Here is a 17,671-nt window from a genome sequence, read left to right as displayed (position 1 = left end):
GTGAATCATATAAGAAACCAAAATGTCCCCATTTGGCCGAACAAGAAAATCAATTTCCAAACTTATCTCCATTCGTTCTGCCCATTTATTTTATAGTTTTCTGCAAACTCAGCAGTATGTGAAGTCCACTTTCCTGTCCAAAGTCCCACAGTTATTGGACATCATCACTGAATCACTCTTCTTCCGGATTCTACAATGCTCCATTAAAGATTAATCCCATTCTCATTTCTCGCAAAACCCACCAAAATTTCTCCATCTTTCTTGCATTTATCGCTCTCTTTCTTGATCGTTCCCTTCCCTGTAGTCCTCGTTTGCTTGTTAATACATTGACTAGCATATTGATCTTCTTTCTTGAATCAATCATCAAGAACAGATTTTTATGATGAACTTGACGTCAAATTTTGTTTCGGGCTCTTGTGATGGAAGATATGCAGTGCAGTGTTTGCTAGGAAACCATAGATTTGTCAATTCTAAGGTGCTAAGTAGAAGATGTTGCTCTTTCAGGGATTTTAGGAAACGGATGCTGCGAGTTTACTGCGAGTCTACGGTATTTTCTTGGGCAGAGCAACCCTTTCGAAATTTTGTTCTAATTATGCTTTTTTTTTTTGGCTTATCCATCCAATGAATCCTGAATTTTGATCTCTTTTCTTAGATGATTTTGATAATGCTTTTATTGTTTGAATTCAATTTAAGATTGTTCTCTCATTTTTGGGTTGTGATTTGTGTATGATTGCTTAAACCTTGAAACTTTAGTTGTTATCTGATGAATTCAGTATGATTTTTAACTGCCCTTTTGAGTAAATTGTAGTGTTTTTGGTGCTTTTCATCGAGGCTGGGTAATTCTTGTATTCCTTGTGTATGATATTGTATTTCCATGTAAAATGGCGTTATTCAGTGGGGATTGGTAGTTTTAGACTGCCTTTCATTTGACTACTCTAATGCGTATAATTACCCTGAAGTTATTGAACTGCAGTAGCTTAGCCTCAATATATGATTGGCATCGGTACGGGGTACCACGTTGAACTTCCAGCAACTGTTTTAGACTTTGCCCATCTCATTTGTTTGGAGGTGATGTGTTTAGGTTGATGACACTCTGATGATCAAAGATAAGCTCTAAGTGCTTTAATGTTGATGATGTGCTGAGTATATGAGTTTAATCAATGAATTAATTTGGGATTTCATCAGTTGATCATTAATCATAGCACGCCTAACGTCAGTTTAAGAGCAGCAGTACAATAAACACTTTTTGGGGAGATTCTGGTTTCTGGCTTTATGTACTCAAAATGTCTGTTACGTTGTGCTCTGGCTTTAGAATTCTCTACCAACCTCTCTTTGGACAGAATGTCTTCCAAGCATTCTTATTCATTTGGGATATCTAGGTGATTGTATACATCTTGGTATTGAGGTTGTATGTACAAGAAAATTTGTATGTATCCTAGGGAGAAATCTAGCATCAGCAACAAAGAAAGTGCAGAACTGGAACAATGGTACAAGCAATATTCGATATCTTCCATGTTCTAAGTGTTTTCCATTTTCTCTTTTCTTTCTCTGTTTTGTGTGTTGTCTGTTACCCAATGTCTTTGTACTCTATGAATTGTATAATTTTAGTATTACTTGGACCCCAGTTCTAGTTTCAATTTCAACTTGTGGAAGCTTGAAAGGAATTGACCTGATTTGTATTTTGGATTTTCTCGTGGATGCAATGAGAGATATCAGTCAGAATTTCTTTGTATTGTCTTCTCTCTCAGATCGATGTTGCAATCTTCATAATGAGTTTATTACTTTGTAATATTCTTATTCCTTTGTGTTTACTTACAGACTACAGAAATGCATATCAGAAAGTGTTCGCCTTTTCTTGAAAGTGTGCTGCTTTGTGGGAATGGTGTGGTGTCATCTACTGAGTGGAAAGCTGTTCCTGACATTTGGCGGACCTCAGCAGAAAAATTTGGTGATCGTATAGCATTAGTGGACTCCTATCATGACCCTCCTACAAATATGACTTATAAACAGGTCTATCATTCTTACATCTCACTGTTCGACATTTTTATGCTTTTTCACATCTATGATTATACTAAGGTCTTTTGACCTTTGTGCTTAACTGAAAAGTACATGGTTATTTAGAGCAATTGTGGATTAAGTTCTTGCAGTATTGGGAATAAATTAGCTTGAAATAAGTGTCTAAAAGAACCTGGCATGTAAATGACTGTTTAAGCTAACCAGTGATCTTCCTATTGTGGCTACACTAAATAAGACAAAGATGCATAATGTGCTTTACACTTACTTTCTACCAAGGCATCAATTCTTCTCCATTAAAAAATTACCCTTTAACTACACTGCAATTCCTGAATCAGAAGATCCAAAGCACCTGCATCTCTCTCTCTCTCTCTGTCAGTGTTATCTGAGTCCAAAAATACTAGCGCAATACATACTCTGAACATATAATTAGCAATAAATCACTTGGAGAAGTCTAGATCCACAAGTTTTGACAAGATATGCATAAAAGCCTCAAGAGTTTTATTTGAATTTTAAAAATTGGATTGCTGGTGACTCGTATTTAAGCCACAAGACCGTTTTTATTTAAAGAGCTCCTTGAATGCGAAACTGGAGCTTTGGCTTAATCTGTTGTGTGACCTGAACAAGTTCCAATATGAATTTCGCTTAGACTTGGCCTGAAAGTGAGGCACTTGGACTTGTGTGGCTGTTGCCATTCCTTAATGAGTAGAATATAGAGGATTCCTTGTTGGTGTTGTGGTCAAGACTGGTTTATGTGCATGATTCTCTGCTGCAGCATCAAATTTTTGCAGGTATAGACAGAGGACAAAAAAGGGAGAAAGAAGAGAGAGAAAAGGAGAAGTAAAAGAAATTGTAGGGGGAAAGTGAGGGAAAGATGAGTAATTTTAAAAAAATGTGCTATGGAACATGAGATTTCATTTCAATTTTAATACTATAATAATTATGGTGCACACTTAAAGTTTTTTTTTTCCAAAGAAGTAGAACAAGAGTATTATTTATGTATACAGAGAGGAAAAAAAGAACAGAGTTGTTTTCTTATAACATATAACAAACTAATGAAGTTAACCAGTTGTTGAATGTGCGTATTTTGCAAGTCCACTGTAGGAGAGTTGACTTTCTATGGCTCTGGATGACTTCAGCTTGATACAGTTCAAATTTGTCGAAATTGCAGCTGGAGCAGGAAATCTTAAACTTCTCTGAAGGCCTTAGAGTCATTGGAGTGAAGCCAGGTGAAAAGATGGCACTCTTTGCTGATAATTCATGCCGTTGGCTTGTTGCAGATCAAGGTATTGAGCAACTAATTTCTAGCTAAAGTGCCTGGAAGGTGACTGCTTATGTTTTAGATTATATTTAGTGTCAACGTAAAGGTTTGACAATGAGGCGGTATGTGCATTCCATACTGAACTATGAAGAAGAATTAATTATGACTCTGTCTTGTCTTTCTCTTACAAACACGTGTTTGTCTTTTCCAAACTATACATCTCAGAACATAGTGACAGCAGTTTCCTTGTCCTTTTGGGCAGCCAATTCAACTCCACATGTAGCTGAGGAAAGTTTTCACTTAAGGAATTCCGAAAGTGAACAGAAGGACTAGCACTTAGTTATCTATCAAATACAGTTGAGGGTTACTAGTAAAGTTAATGAAATGTCAATAATTGAGTGGTCTGTCAGTCCATGTTCCCCAAGGAAAGGAGTTTCCTTCTGGGATCTGGAGCCTCAGCATTTGCCAGTAGAAATGGCATGAGAGAACGTAGGCATTAAAACACTAATTGTAGACACTAAACTAGAAAGTGTACCGCTAAGCTGTATATGGCTATGGTACGTACTGTCATCCATTGGACCTACCACTTTATAGTTTCTGTAAGTTTTGATCTCAACTCACAAAATTCAATTGGGAGAATCCTGGGCATGAACTGTCTCCTAAAATATATCTGCAAAACCTGTCCTTTTTTGGGTTATTTACTCAAATATTGCCTCCGGAAGGCGGGGGTTTTTATGGCTCCATCCTTCTGCCTCAGTGAACTTTCCAAGCTCTTTAACATGATAAGAGAAACAAGAATATGAATATCGTTGGGAAATCTGACAACCATTTTGGCGCTACAAGTGTGCTGTAAAAAGAAAGTATGTTGGAATTTAGGGATGCAAACAGCATGGCAAAGTCACTGCTGGTGGTGCTTGGACGTTAAAGTCTCCTAGCACTGTGATGTTCAGGAGCATGATCCAAAGGTTGAGGGAGCATAGTGGGAGTTAGATGGATTTTGGTGAAGGGCAGAAGAAATTTAGATAACTGAAGTCAGCTTCCTATACTTGTGGACCACTATTAAAACCATTTTTTTTGAGTAGATAACCCCCCTCTTTTAAGTAGATAACCTCCCTCCCCCCCTTCCTTTCATTTTTTAGTAGATACCCCCCTTCTCTTTTATTGCTGTACACAGAATCTGGTACTTGTTACTTCAAATAAGATAATTCCAAAGCTGCTTACTTCAAACTGAAAAGGAGGCCTGTTTCTGATAACTCCTGTGAAGGGGCTGCTTCATAACTGTTTTTTGTCTTTGGAAAAATAAGGATGAAACTAGACTTTTAAACAACTCTTGAGAATTGCTATTTGTCTAAGAAGCTTTAAAATGGAGAAAACAAGAAGGCCCAAATTCAATTGACAATTCTGCATCAACCTTCTGGTTCTTTAACAACCTTGACCATTGTTATGCATATAAGCATCTTTTTATGGCAAACTTTTGGAGAATTAGATTGTATACTGAAGGATACTTGATGAGTGAGTAATTCTTTCAAAAGTAGCATTGTCTTTCAGAATAGCTCTTGCAGTCTCATTAATTTCTTGATCTGTAGGTAGTAAGTTATGTGAAAGTTGCCCATGGTGGAACCTATAATATCAGTTATCTGATTACTCATACTGTCATGATTCAAGTTGCCTCTAGGTATTATGGCTACTGGAGCAGTCAATGTGGTGAGAGGTTCAAGATCTTCAGTTGATGAACTTTTCCAGATATACAGCCATTCTGACAGGTTAGGGGAAAGTTCATTTGTTTATCTATATAAATCTCCTTGTTTTATTACTCTATGCACTAAAATTGATATCTTGCTCATTTATCAAATTTATTGAAGTCAAAAGCACGTTGGAAGTTTGTTTAGTTGGTAACTTTGGATAATGGCATGGTTATATCATGTTAAATCTTTAAGAACAACCCCTTTGAAGTACCATCAGGATGTTATCTTCTGTTTCATTAATTGTTTTTTGTTTCCCCTTAAGATGCTTAAAGTAAGAATACATCAAGTTCCCCTTCATCATCAGGCAATATATTGTGGATAATATAAAATTATCTAAATGCCATGGAGTGTTTCCAAGACATGGGAGCCAGATATGACACATGATTTCATTAGAAAGTGACTTAGAATCCTGCAGCATTCTTAGGAAATGCAATTTTCTTACTTGATGCAGCGGACTATTGTAGTGTGAAATGGAACTCCTTGTTTGATGCCAACTTGTTGAGTACCCTTTAGGTTGCTCTGCCAAGGATATGTATTGACTATAAGATGAGATTTCAGAATATACATATGCAAACTAATCCTCTTCAATGTGAAGTCACATATGAAACAGGGAATGTTGCATGTTGATACTGAATTGCACTTGAAATTAGTACATGAGGAAAGCTATCAGGCATGCGCGGGAGGCCTTCTAAGCCCAAAGCGAGATTTTTGCTTGGGTTTTCAACCATTATTTTAAGTTTAGTTAATTTGCATATGCAGCTAGACTGAGGATCACTCCTATGAGAAAAAGTAATTTTTTAAGATAAGTTATGTAATGCTCTTAAAACATATACCAGAACTTTTCAAGATCTTTTCAATTTTGGTGTTTTTGGCTTTATTGGAAGTATTTGGATTGTTAATTTTTTGTTTCTGGGTGGCGCAGTTAGGGTGGGCGGAAATTTAACTTGATAGGAATCAGTTTCCTCTTAGCTTTTGACCTGAATAGTATTGAGTTGATATCCAAAAAGACGAAGTTTTTGTTTTCCCTTGACACAAAAGAGGGTTGACAGAAATCCATGGCATATGTCTTTGTTATAGATATTCAAGGAAAGGTGTGCATGGACTCAGACATCAAATGCTTCTTACTGTTTATGTCAACTAAGAGCTGAAACCTGAAATGGTGACGATATGTGTTTGCAGGAAAAGGGGGATTATTGCTGTTAAGTTTAAGGTTTACGAACTGCTTATATATTTCATTCTGTCTGTTTGTATACTGGTCATGCGAATAATAGTGTTAGCTATTAAGGGAATAAGTTTAGGATCTGATTTTATCTGCTTAAGTATAATATGTTAGCTTGGAAGGAAAAATTTGCTAAAACAGGAGGAAAAGTAAAAATGTTTAAGAATTGCATGTTCAACTACAACTTCGAAGAGGAAGGGCAACAAATGTCAGTGTGTATTAAGATAGCCTGAAGTCAACTTTTGATATTAAAATTTTGAGAAATCTTGTGCTTGGAGTTCAGTAGTTTGTAGGCTGCTGTTTCTTTGCTCTTTTTGGAGTAAGCAAGCTAAATTCTCTCTGTATGATTGCTGCTTGGCATGCCTTGTTTGTCGTAAACCTATTTGTGATCATCATATTTTATTGTTTCACATTTATCATCCTCCTCAAACTATAAATACTTATTTGCTTGTTACAATTACTACAGTGTTGCGCTTGTGGTTGATAATCCTGAAATGTACAATAGAATTGCGGATGCTTTCAGTTCCCAGGCCACCTTACAATTTGTGATTCTCCTTTGGGGAGACAAATCAAGCTTGTCAAGTGAAGTAGAGGGATTGCCAGTTTATTGTTACCAAGAGATCATTGATTTGGGCCATGAGAGTCGTAGGGCTTTGCTTAGCTCCCAAGATGCTAGTAAGTTCATCGATATTGGCAAAATGAATACTAATTTGACAACAATTATTTCCATATTCATTCTCACTAATAATGTGTAGCACATATATGAACATGTTGTTGTCACTTTATCTTCCTACTTGTAATGGGCCCCAATGCATCATTCAATCAATCAAAGAACTTTTGTAACCAAGAATAATAGGATTTAATTTTCCATAGGTCCTTAACCAGTGTGCATGTATAGATTGATAGATATGAATTGTACACCAACTATAGAAACCTTAGCGCTTTAGTGGGGTTTCTCTATTTGGACCTCGGAGTTCTCAAGTTTGAATCATATAATCAAAAATAGAATAGTATATTAGTGGTAACACTAAGTGTGTATTTCTTCCTTTATGGTGAATCTCATCCAGTAGCTTTATGTCACAAGGTAACTTTGTATTTGATCCATTGGATGTTTGCATCTACAAATTAAAAGTGATTTCAATCTGGAAATTAGAAGTTTCATCATTTCCCTCCCATTTTTAGTAAGTTTTGCTTACTTTATCCAATTTGTAACCACCAAGCTTTGGCTCAGTGGCCACCAAAAAGGGATTAAGTCCCTCTTGGGGCTGTAGGTCGGGAGTTCGAATCCCACTTGCAGTGAAAAAAATCCAAAGGAGGTGCCAGAGCACCCCTTTGGTTTAGTCGCATTGTTATACCTGCTAGCTCCTTATACAGCCTCTTTAAGCTTCCCCGCCCTATAGAATAGGATAGATCAGATTATAGGAATGTTATTGTTGCGGCAAAAAAAAAAAAATCCAATTTGTAGATAGGCAATATTCTGTTTCTCTTACTTTAAGCGTCGAAGCTTAGAGTTCACTAAGCATTTCATTGCTGGTCTAATTTTATGATGATAGTTAACACACAGTATGGCTAACATCTCTATATCTCAGTTATACTATAAAGATCTTTTGTGATTGTGATTTTTATATCTTTGAATCTAATTTTTCGATGTGATTATTATTGTGGTTTTGACATATATTTACAATGAAGGAGTTACCAAGCATTTAAGGGACTCATTTTTTCCTTTAATTTTTCAAGGATGCATTTCAATGGGGATTGTAATATTTCAACCATTCATTTTCACTATAGTTGATTATAATGGAAAATTAGTACTAATTGACCATAAGACACTATGCTCAAGAGTTCTGTTAGAGAATGTGATTTGTAACACTCACATGCAACTGGATGTGGCATTGGTCATGCTTGTTAGTCCCTCTTTTCCGGAGCTTCTGTTGCATCCCGACATTCGAACTTATTAGTGACAATGTAAAGATGTTGATTAGATGGTTTTACACTTCCAAATTAACCCTTTGCGAGACCAACCATTTTTTGAATTGCCTGACATGTTCAAACAAGATGTGGAACCAACTGATTCCTTAAAGACCTCAAGCAAACTTACGTGTGGGAACACATCTGGCAAAAAACTAGCCTGCTTGTATTGCAAGGGCAAAGAGGGCATCTTTGGAGATTTCATCCAAATTGCTATGGGGCCATAATTGTGAGAAATACATGGGAAATATGAGAGGCTAGTAGTTGGAAAATGCTGACAGTGATTTACCAGATATGGTATGTGAGAAAAATTCTGGGACTGGTCAAAAAAAAATGCATGACACTTCTCATGGGATGGACGAATTAATACATAACACAGGGATTTTGTAACTCCATATTATATATTAGCCATTTTAAGTATAGAGGAACAACATTGGCTCTAATAGTCAGTGACAGAGGTATATATGCTTTGTTGTTAAAACTTAGCTGATGTTTCTATCAGATTTCAACTGAAAATGTTATCAAAAAATCCTTACCCGAGTTTGATGCCAATGAGACTATTGAACTCTTAAGTCAACAGTAACAAGAATTAGGAGAATACTATTGCATAATCAATGTCCTTACAGTGTAAGTTGTAAATCTTGTAAAACAGTCATGTTTTGTCGTAATGTGCTGGTGGTTTGGTTGGACTGTCTGTTGGTAATATTTTTCTAAAAGCTTGCTCTTCTATGAAATGAATAGAACAAATAGTTGCCACTTTACTACGTTTTTGCAACAATATATGACCCCTGATTTGTGAATCATTCTTAGAATGCCTGCTTATCCTGTTCAATGACGACTTTTCTCTTCATTATGTGAGGTTCAGTTGCCATATGTTTACTTATTTTTTTTTAACTTAAACTGCAGTTCTCTTTCCTTTTAGTGTTGGGTTCTCAAAAAGTGTGGCAACCAAGGCATGTGGCATAACAGTCTTAACTGCCTTTTCATGTCAGGGCAACAATATGCATATGAAGCCATCAGCTCTGACGATGTAGCTACACTCATCTATACAAGTGGAACCACTGGCAATCCAAAAGGAATCATGCTTACACATAAGAATATCCTGCACCAGGTCCGAACTTCGCACTTTTTACTGCCTTTTTCTAGTGCCAATCTTTATCTTGACTAAGTCTATAGGAATTTGAGAGAAAGCCAATATAATATGTTGATATTAATATAAGCTTCTGTAATTGATGTAAAGCCAGAGAAGGTCAATATAAGTTACCGACTAGTGCACAGCTGTTGAGCCGAGAGTTCTTAACACACGGAGTAGTGTATGTCTGATAGCAGATATAGACTACATGTCCTTGTTTGTTCTTACTATTGACAGCAAAATTAACTTAGGTTAATTTCAACTGACGCAAAATTGCTGGCGATTCCTTTTCTTTGGTCTATTATCAGACTAAATCTTCCACTATGGAGTTGATTTCCTATATTGCTCAGTGTCCTAACTTCTGTAATTGCTTCAAATTGTTGGATCCTCCCAACTTATTGAGTGCAGATTTTGTCTTAAGTAAGGTAGACTACTGTGGTTGTTTTTGCATTTCTTTTTTTTCTTTTTTTTTTTAAACTTTTTAAGTAATGTCTGTAGTTTAATTATTGTTGTAGTTGCTGTTTTTATTGTCATTGCTGATTGCCTCATGTCATGTATATTTCATATATTGAGCCATCTAGAGCTGCCTTTGTCCACCAAGTACTGTGGTAGACTACAAGTTCAAAGCTTCAGTAGAGCATATATTTTGATGTTAACAGATAGAAGTTATTAAGTACAGAAAGATAAAAGTCGAAATAGCTGCATTCCTTAGATAATAAAGAAGAGCTACACATTACACTACCTCAAATTCGACTTAGGATATATTCTAAGAGGTCAAAGGAGAAATTTGCTGAATTGTAAGCTGAGGGATAGATGCAATGCCCTAATAGTCTATGCTAGAAATGGAGATATATCAAACTTACTGTGGATGAAGTTTCAAAACATGACTTGTTGATGTGGTGTGTAATGGATCTACTCTAGAAATGCACTGAACCAAGTCACAGAATCGGGCTTTTACCCAAATAATTATGTATTCATTGAGATATTTTTTTGCGGCCTGATTATTGTAATGGACCAGCCTACTTCTTCTTCTTCTTCTTCTTTGGCCCCTTTTTTTCACCTTTAGGAAGCCTGTGGAAAGCTAATCCCCGACTTCTTGATGTAAACACGAGTGCCAGGAGACAAAATTGTTGAATAAGATAATAGCTTACATGAGTTGACTGCAAGTTTGGACTTCTTGATGTGGGATGAAAAATATCTTTGTCATTTAAATCTCGTGTCTTCAAGTTGCGGTACTAATTCTGTTTCTGAATTCTCCTGTGTTTAGATTACAAATTTATGGGATATTGTCCCTGCTGTACCTGGTGATAGATTTCTAAGCATCCTTCCACCATGGCATGTATATGAACGCAGTTGCGAGTATTTCATATTCACATATGGGATTGAGCAAGTATATACAACGGTTAAAAACTTGAAGGTGCGTGTTCTTGGTTTTTCATCTTATACATAATTTAATAACAAGAAATGTACTTGATTGGAGCATTACAAAACAATAATTGTGATTTTTCCCTGACTTTGCGTGAGCAAATTAATTAAAGCAATCCTTTTGTAAGTCTGCCTTCTAACCAATTGAGTTATTTCTATTTTAGGATGACTTGCGGCGCTATCAGCCTCATTATCTAATATCTGTGCCTTTAATTTACGAGACACTATACAGGTGATTCACACAACCAGTAATTTGTACATTCCATAATGCAAAATAATTTCAAGAACTGAAGACAATCACTCAGAAACGGGATATTTGAGTAAGAAAAAAAAAGATGGAAACTATATCTAAGAATAGCATAGGTGATAAATTTTCTACCTTAAAGAGAATATTTGGGTGGTTTTAATTATTTCATTTTGACAAATGCCTTATTTTATTTGAGGCCTACTTATTGTTAGGCATAAGATTTTCATCGGTTTTGGGGAAAAAATTCTGTAGTATATGTTGGGGATTAGTTGTGCAATATTCCATTACAATGGCTCTCATTTTGCTTTGCCATAGTTAATATTTGAGATTGAGAATCTAAACTTGGGTTCCTTTCATAGAAATGTTTTGATAATGTTCATTTTGACAACCCATTATATGGAGTTGATTTGCCGGTGCTTTGGTTGTCGTGCATTCATAGTTCCATAGCTGATTGACTTTTTGAACATCTCAAGCTTATAGGTTTCATGTTATCTAAATTCTCCTGCCTGTTGAACCATCTGCCTCTTCCTGTATTATCACTATCGGTATCTGTTTTACAGTGGAATTCAGAAGCAATTTGCTACGAGCTCTGCAGTTCGGAAGTTTGTTGCACTTCTGTTCTTAAGGACTAGTATGGCATACATGGAGGCCAAAAGAGTTTATGAGGTTAAGCTCAAGCATCTCTCATATAAGCAGAACATTCTGAAGTTGGGCTATGTTTGTTATATTTTGCTTCTGGTTTTGCTTTTGAGGAGATCAAAGCTCATTTCCATTGATTAGATGCCTCTGAGAATTCATCATCTCCATAAGTTTTTGGCATCTTGTCCTATATTCTATTAACTAAGTTCCCATTAAATTGTAGCAAATGCCCTTAGAAGTAAGCTAGAAGGTGTCATCCTTCAGTTTAGCAGATAGTGAGAATTATTGTCTTAGAGGCTTGTACTTTTATAATTTCCTGGGGTATTTTGTTCTTCTTTGCTTTTTCTTTCTTCTTTTTTGTCTTCATGTGATTGTCTTTTGTCAAAGGAAACAAGCTTCAGAAATTTGCTGCAATATATGTCCTGATCCTTTCAGAATTTGAGCTTTAATCTTCAGTGTCACTGCTTATTCGTTGGAACCAGGATGCATTGGCTATTTCTTATTACTCTGTTGGACGATCCTGACACTGCCTCTTAGCTTTGTTGTGAAACAGATATGTGCTTTGAGTATCAATCTCTGAATGGAGTTCACTCATGTGAGAAGTTTCTAAGATTTGCATGACTTCCACATAGAAACCCATTAGCTTGATCCTACTAAATATACCCCCTGCTGCATTATAATTATGTCTTGTACTGTTGTTATCCAGAATTGCATATTTTATCCAAAAACTCCATTATAACCATTTGCACACGTCCTGCCTATTATTTTTGCATGCAGGTATACTTGATGATTACTGAAACAAACCTAACTTTTATCCTTGAAGGGAAAATGTTTAACAAGATCTCCAGAAGAACCATCCTACATAGTTGCTGTGTTGGACTGGGTATACGCAAGAATTATTGCTGCAATATTGCTGCCACTACATATGTTGGCTAGGAAAATTGTTTATAGCAAAATCCATGCTGCAATTGGAATTTCAAAGGTTGTGTGTGGCAATGGATATCAAGTTGAAATACATTTCGCCTTTCTTTTAATGTTTTGAACTTCTGCACTAGTTGGCAAGCTGGCAATAATGGAAATAGTAATCCAATATTTTCATTTGATGATGATTCAGGCTGGCATAAGCGGAGGTGGTAGTTTGCCTTCTCACATTGACAAATTTTTCGAGGTTGTGTCCTTTTTCATTCTTTGCTAACCAATGTGGGTAACTTTAGTGGTGGCTTTTGTCAATCTGGTTTAAATACCTGCAGGCAATTGATGTCAAAGTCCAAAATGGGTTTGGCTTAACAGAGTCATCTCCAGTCGTTGCTGCTCGATATCCTGATTGCAATGTAAGAGATGTAACCCCTGCTTATGGATTACCAGATTTGTGTTATAATTTAGACACATAAGCACATGAAGTTTGTATTAATTTGTTAATTTGATGAACATAGACATATATTGATGTTTTGCTGCTTTGAGTTTCTTAAATACTACTTTACAACAGTTGCCAAATATGAGATGTTTGGCAGACTTTTTACATGATTTTTTAACTATAGAAGGTGGCATATTGATGGCCACGGCATTCTTCAGCTTATTGCTGCACTGTAGTTGCCACCTTCTGCAAATGCTGTAAAACATGTTGATAAGTGTAATTCAGTCACAAAAAGCTCATTAGTACTGCAATTTGCAATTTTAGTCAGAAATTTTGAGTTGTATCCCTTGGCAACATGAAGTAGCTCAATGATCCTTTTCTTATCATGTGAAATTCTTACAAATAAAAAAGTTTAGACCGAGTTACATACACAGCATTTATATTCTTCATGACTTCTGGTGCCATCTGTATCTACTTTATCCTAGGGCGCTTTACTTGATAATAGAACAGATTTAATCTTTGAAGGTTCTTGGTTCAATTGGACGTCCTATCCAACATACAGAGGTTAAGGTTGTGGATGCTGAAACAGATGAAATTCTTCCAGCAGGTTCGAGTGGCATTGTCAAAGTCAGGGGGCCACAAGTGATGAAGGGTTACTACAAGGTAAAATGTTAACTTCTACAGTTTCTTGCAAAAACGGATGGATTGTTCAAGCTTTTTCTAGTTAGAAGTGAAACGTCCATTGCCTCTTCTTGCATCTTTTATAGTGACTAAGCTACTCTATTTTATCATACTAAGAATTTTGTTTGCTGAATGTGTTCCTCAAATATATAATAAAAGTAAGATTCTGAGTTTTTTTCAGAAAACTCACTATATTTGCATTTACGCCAATGAGTTATTTTTCTACAGAATACAATGCTATTGTACATACAACTACATACTCAGCATCTAGTGAAGTCAATTGGAGACATTCTCTGCTCATATTTTTTCTCTGTCTGTAGCTATCATGAAGATGTAATTGATTCAAATGAAAGAAGCCAGTTGTAGTTTTATTTGATGGAAACAACATGTGACTTTATGCTCTTAGGCGCCTGAACTGATGTTCATTATGGCAGTGAACCAATTTAAATTGCCGTGTCTTCTACATCTTTCAATTTGCCCAGTCCTCTTTATGTGGAAACCAATTATATCTCTATTTTCAATTTATAATGGTTTCATTCAGTTAATGCTGATTACCCTGGAGTTCAAGTCATCAATCTTGTCCTTCTATAAGATTTGTATTGGTAAATTTCTGCTTCGTTAAAGACTGTGTGTGTGAGATGGATAACCCTGAGAGTTTACCTTCTATGTACTTTTCATTTTGTTGCCGTTGTGGTAACTGGAAACAAAGACGGGGCTATAGATTGAAGGATGGACTGTATGAAACTGCACACAGATCATTAATTAAGCTTGATATATGTGAAGTTTATCTCTCTTATCTGACCAAATAGAAATTTGCATTAACTGTCTTTTCAGTCTTCTTTCCGCATTATTTGCTACATAGCAATTACTAGTTCAGACTAAGGTATCCTTGTTTTGTTGTTGATTATCAATGTTTCTCTAATTTCAATTTAACCAGAATTCCACCGCGACAAAGCAAGCCATAGATGAGAATGGGTGGCTTAATACTGGTGACATTGGATGGATAGCACCTCATCATTCTTTGGGGGCAAGTCGTCAATCTGGAGGTGTTATAGTTCTTGAGGGGCGTGCAAAGGACACTATAGTGCTTTCAACAGGTAACTTTGTTATTGTGTAAACATGCAACAACAGGATAAGACGAAGGAAAGTAAGCAAGACTTTAACAAAGTGTCTTAGCAAAATAGCAGCCTTGAACATCTTTGCTATGTGAGAATTCTGCAAGAGTTCTTGAAACCTGGTGTTCCAACAACTGGTGATTGTGGTCAACATAAAAGTTTCTTTTTGAAAGTTCATTTAGATGTAAAGAACTGCATATAAAACTCCAGGCATTCCTTGGAGAATGACAGTTATTTTTAGCTGATTGTTTTAAAACGCTAGTTAAAAAAAAAAAGCCTATTAGAAAACTTTAACTTTTTAACTGCAGATATGATTGTATTAAATTTTTTAAAAAAAAAAAAAATCAGATATGCTAAGTGCTGATAGCATTTTACTGAAGAACAGCATAAATTTTACAACAAACACTAAAATAAAGTTAATTAGGATGCTTTTGACATATTCAAAGAAGTTGATTGATGCTTTCTTGGATAATATGGTAAAACTATTGATTAAAAAGCCTGAAGGTAGAGGCAGACCAAAACTAAGGGACACAAAGTAATTAAAAGAGAACCTGAGGGTGTATTAGCCAACAAAAAGTATGTAGCTAAATATTGGTGGAAAAAGGAAAAGGGTGCAAAGCCAACCAAGATAATGTGGTCTGATGCCTTTATTTAGTTGATTTTTTTGTATATCTGAAATTCTAGTTTTATGTTCTACAAGTAGTTAAAGTGCATAAGCGTTCTTTTTCTCTCCATGTGGGAGTGGCTGTGGGTGCATTTGTGTATATGGATGTGTGTCGGTAAAGAATTTAAGAAGAAAAATCTTTTACCTTGGAATTTTGTGTAACTGTGTTGGCCATATTTCACATAGTTGTAGTACACCCCTCTCCTTGCTTCAATCTTTTGGTGGAGAAATATGGATTAATCTCAAAGGATTAATCAATTGGGTGGAAAAGGGGTGCTAGCTCTGCATCTGGTTTTGTTGTAAGTGGTTTACATCATCTATTACTGATCGACTACTTTTGATGTATAGGTGAAAATGTTGAACCATCAGTGATTGAAGAAGCTGCAATGAGAAGTAGTCTAATTCAACAAATTGTTGTCATTGGCCAGGTTACATCTTAGTTATTCATCCATATTATCTATTACCCAGCTTGTCTAAGTACTTCCTACTTGTTTTATGCCTCTTAAGCATGGAATGGTATCAATGATATACAGGATCAACGACGTCTAGGAGCTATTATTGTGCCAAACAAAGAAGAGGTTATTTTGGCAGCTAAGAAGTTGTCTATCTTGGATTCTGATGCTTCTGAACTCAGCAAGGATAAGATGACTAGCTTGTTATATGAAGAGTTACGGAGTTGGTATGCCATAATTGCTAGTGCTATCATTAATTTGAGCATGTTGTACTGCATATGGAAGCATATGAAATTATTATCTCTGAATTTAGTTGTAAAGCAACAATAAATGGACATGATAACTATTAGCAAGAAGTATCACCCAACTCAGATGGAGATCTCTTCAATTTTTACATAGTCCTGCACCTCAATCATGGTTTATCCTGGTCTATAGTTTAGACATGTCAAGCCATCATGTTGATAATGTTCCTCTGATGCATGTTTCTGTTTCATTTGGCACATCCTGCACATTGACTTATCCTGGGCCTTTGCCTGCTTTTTTTCATGACTACTACTTTTCAGCCATCCTGAGTTTCCGTAAATGTAGAGACTTGTGTACTGACTGACAATGCATATAAACATTTTGGAAGTTTTAATCAGCAATTTAACAGAAGTGCAAACATCTTGCTTTATGCCAGTCTTTGGCTCTGTTCATTGTTTGCTGATCTTCTGCATTCCAATCGTCCTTCTCTATTAGGAAAATGTGAGGTATAATTACTAGTGGCACTGTGATTTTAACTTCTTTTACCCTTGTTAGGACATCCGAATGCCCATTTCACGTTGGACCAATCATCATTGCTGATGAACCATTTACGGTATATTCTCATACCCGCTCAGTGACCTTCATTCTCTTGTCATGCTAATGGTGATTAGATATTGATGTGATGGTTTCTTGAACAATTTTCTCTGAATCCAGATTGATGCTGGTCTAATGACTCCAACCATGAAAGTGAAGCGAGACAAAGTTGTAGCTGAATACCAGGAACAAATACAGAATATATACAAGTGACATCCTACCCATAGAGTTGGAAGAACCATTGGTCTGCATTTACCTGTACGCAGAACTTGAATTTGTTTTTTGAGTGTGAAAGTCTAGTCATATTTCGTGTTATAATGATAGTGCCAGATTTTCCAAAATGACAACTCTGTAGACTGTAGACAGATGATTTTGGATTGCAATATCAGCTGCTATAGCCTTAAATAAAACTCAGTTAATTCCAAGGTTATGGAAACCTATAAGTTTAATCTATGTGATATGTTATTGCCTCTGTGGTAACACACAATTGATAAGTACGGACCACTTCTTCACAAAAGATCGGGTGTTCGAATCCTATTATCAATGTGAGGAGGGTTGTGTTGGTAGACGATCAACAAGAATCCTTATAAACGACTTATGGTTCACAGGGCAAACTTTGACCCGTGGTAATAATCAGAGCCGAATTTATCCTAATTTTTATTTACAAAAATTTTTTTTATTGCTTCTACGAAATATATTTGACAAAATAACATTGCAACTAACACACGTGTAAATTAAGGAACGATGTACACAGCAATCCAATAGACAATACAAATTCAAAACATATCAAAAAGAATAATTCCTTTGCTTTCACCTTTTTCTATTTCCTAAAAAATCAGCAAAAGTTAAATATCTCGTATTGATAATCGGGTGCGTCACAAAAAGATTTAAATATAGAAGGTCAAAACATAAGAAAATT

General features: G+C 35.9%; 1 protein-coding gene across 1 annotated transcript; it reads left to right on the top strand.

Moving 5' to 3' along the window:
* The first annotated feature begins 8 nt into the window (after positions 1 to 8).
* LOC113765681 (probable acyl-activating enzyme 16, chloroplastic) lies at positions 9 to 17,162 on the top strand. Its single transcript, XM_027309919.1, has 18 exons — positions 9 to 547; positions 1,819 to 2,010; positions 3,185 to 3,299; positions 4,950 to 5,037; positions 6,705 to 6,913; positions 9,199 to 9,317; positions 10,606 to 10,755; positions 10,928 to 10,995; positions 11,571 to 11,676; positions 12,473 to 12,631; positions 12,764 to 12,817; positions 12,900 to 12,980; positions 13,529 to 13,666; positions 14,622 to 14,781; positions 15,812 to 15,891; positions 15,997 to 16,142; positions 16,714 to 16,771; positions 16,873 to 17,162. The coding sequence occupies exons 1-18, from the start codon at positions 380 to 382 to the stop codon at positions 16,963 to 16,965; spliced, it is 2,184 nt and encodes a 727-aa protein (XP_027165720.1). The 5' UTR covers positions 9 to 379; the 3' UTR covers positions 16,966 to 17,162.
* Positions 17,163 to 17,671: the final 509 nt, after the last annotated feature.

This window comes from Coffea eugenioides, chromosome 3 (genome assembly GCF_003713205.1).
Source record: "Coffea eugenioides isolate CCC68of chromosome 3, Ceug_1.0, whole genome shotgun sequence".
NCBI lineage: Eukaryota > Viridiplantae > Streptophyta > Magnoliopsida > Gentianales > Rubiaceae > Coffea > Coffea eugenioides.
Note: the sequence above shows the minus strand (reverse complement) of the source record. Positions and strands in the feature narration are given on the sequence as shown.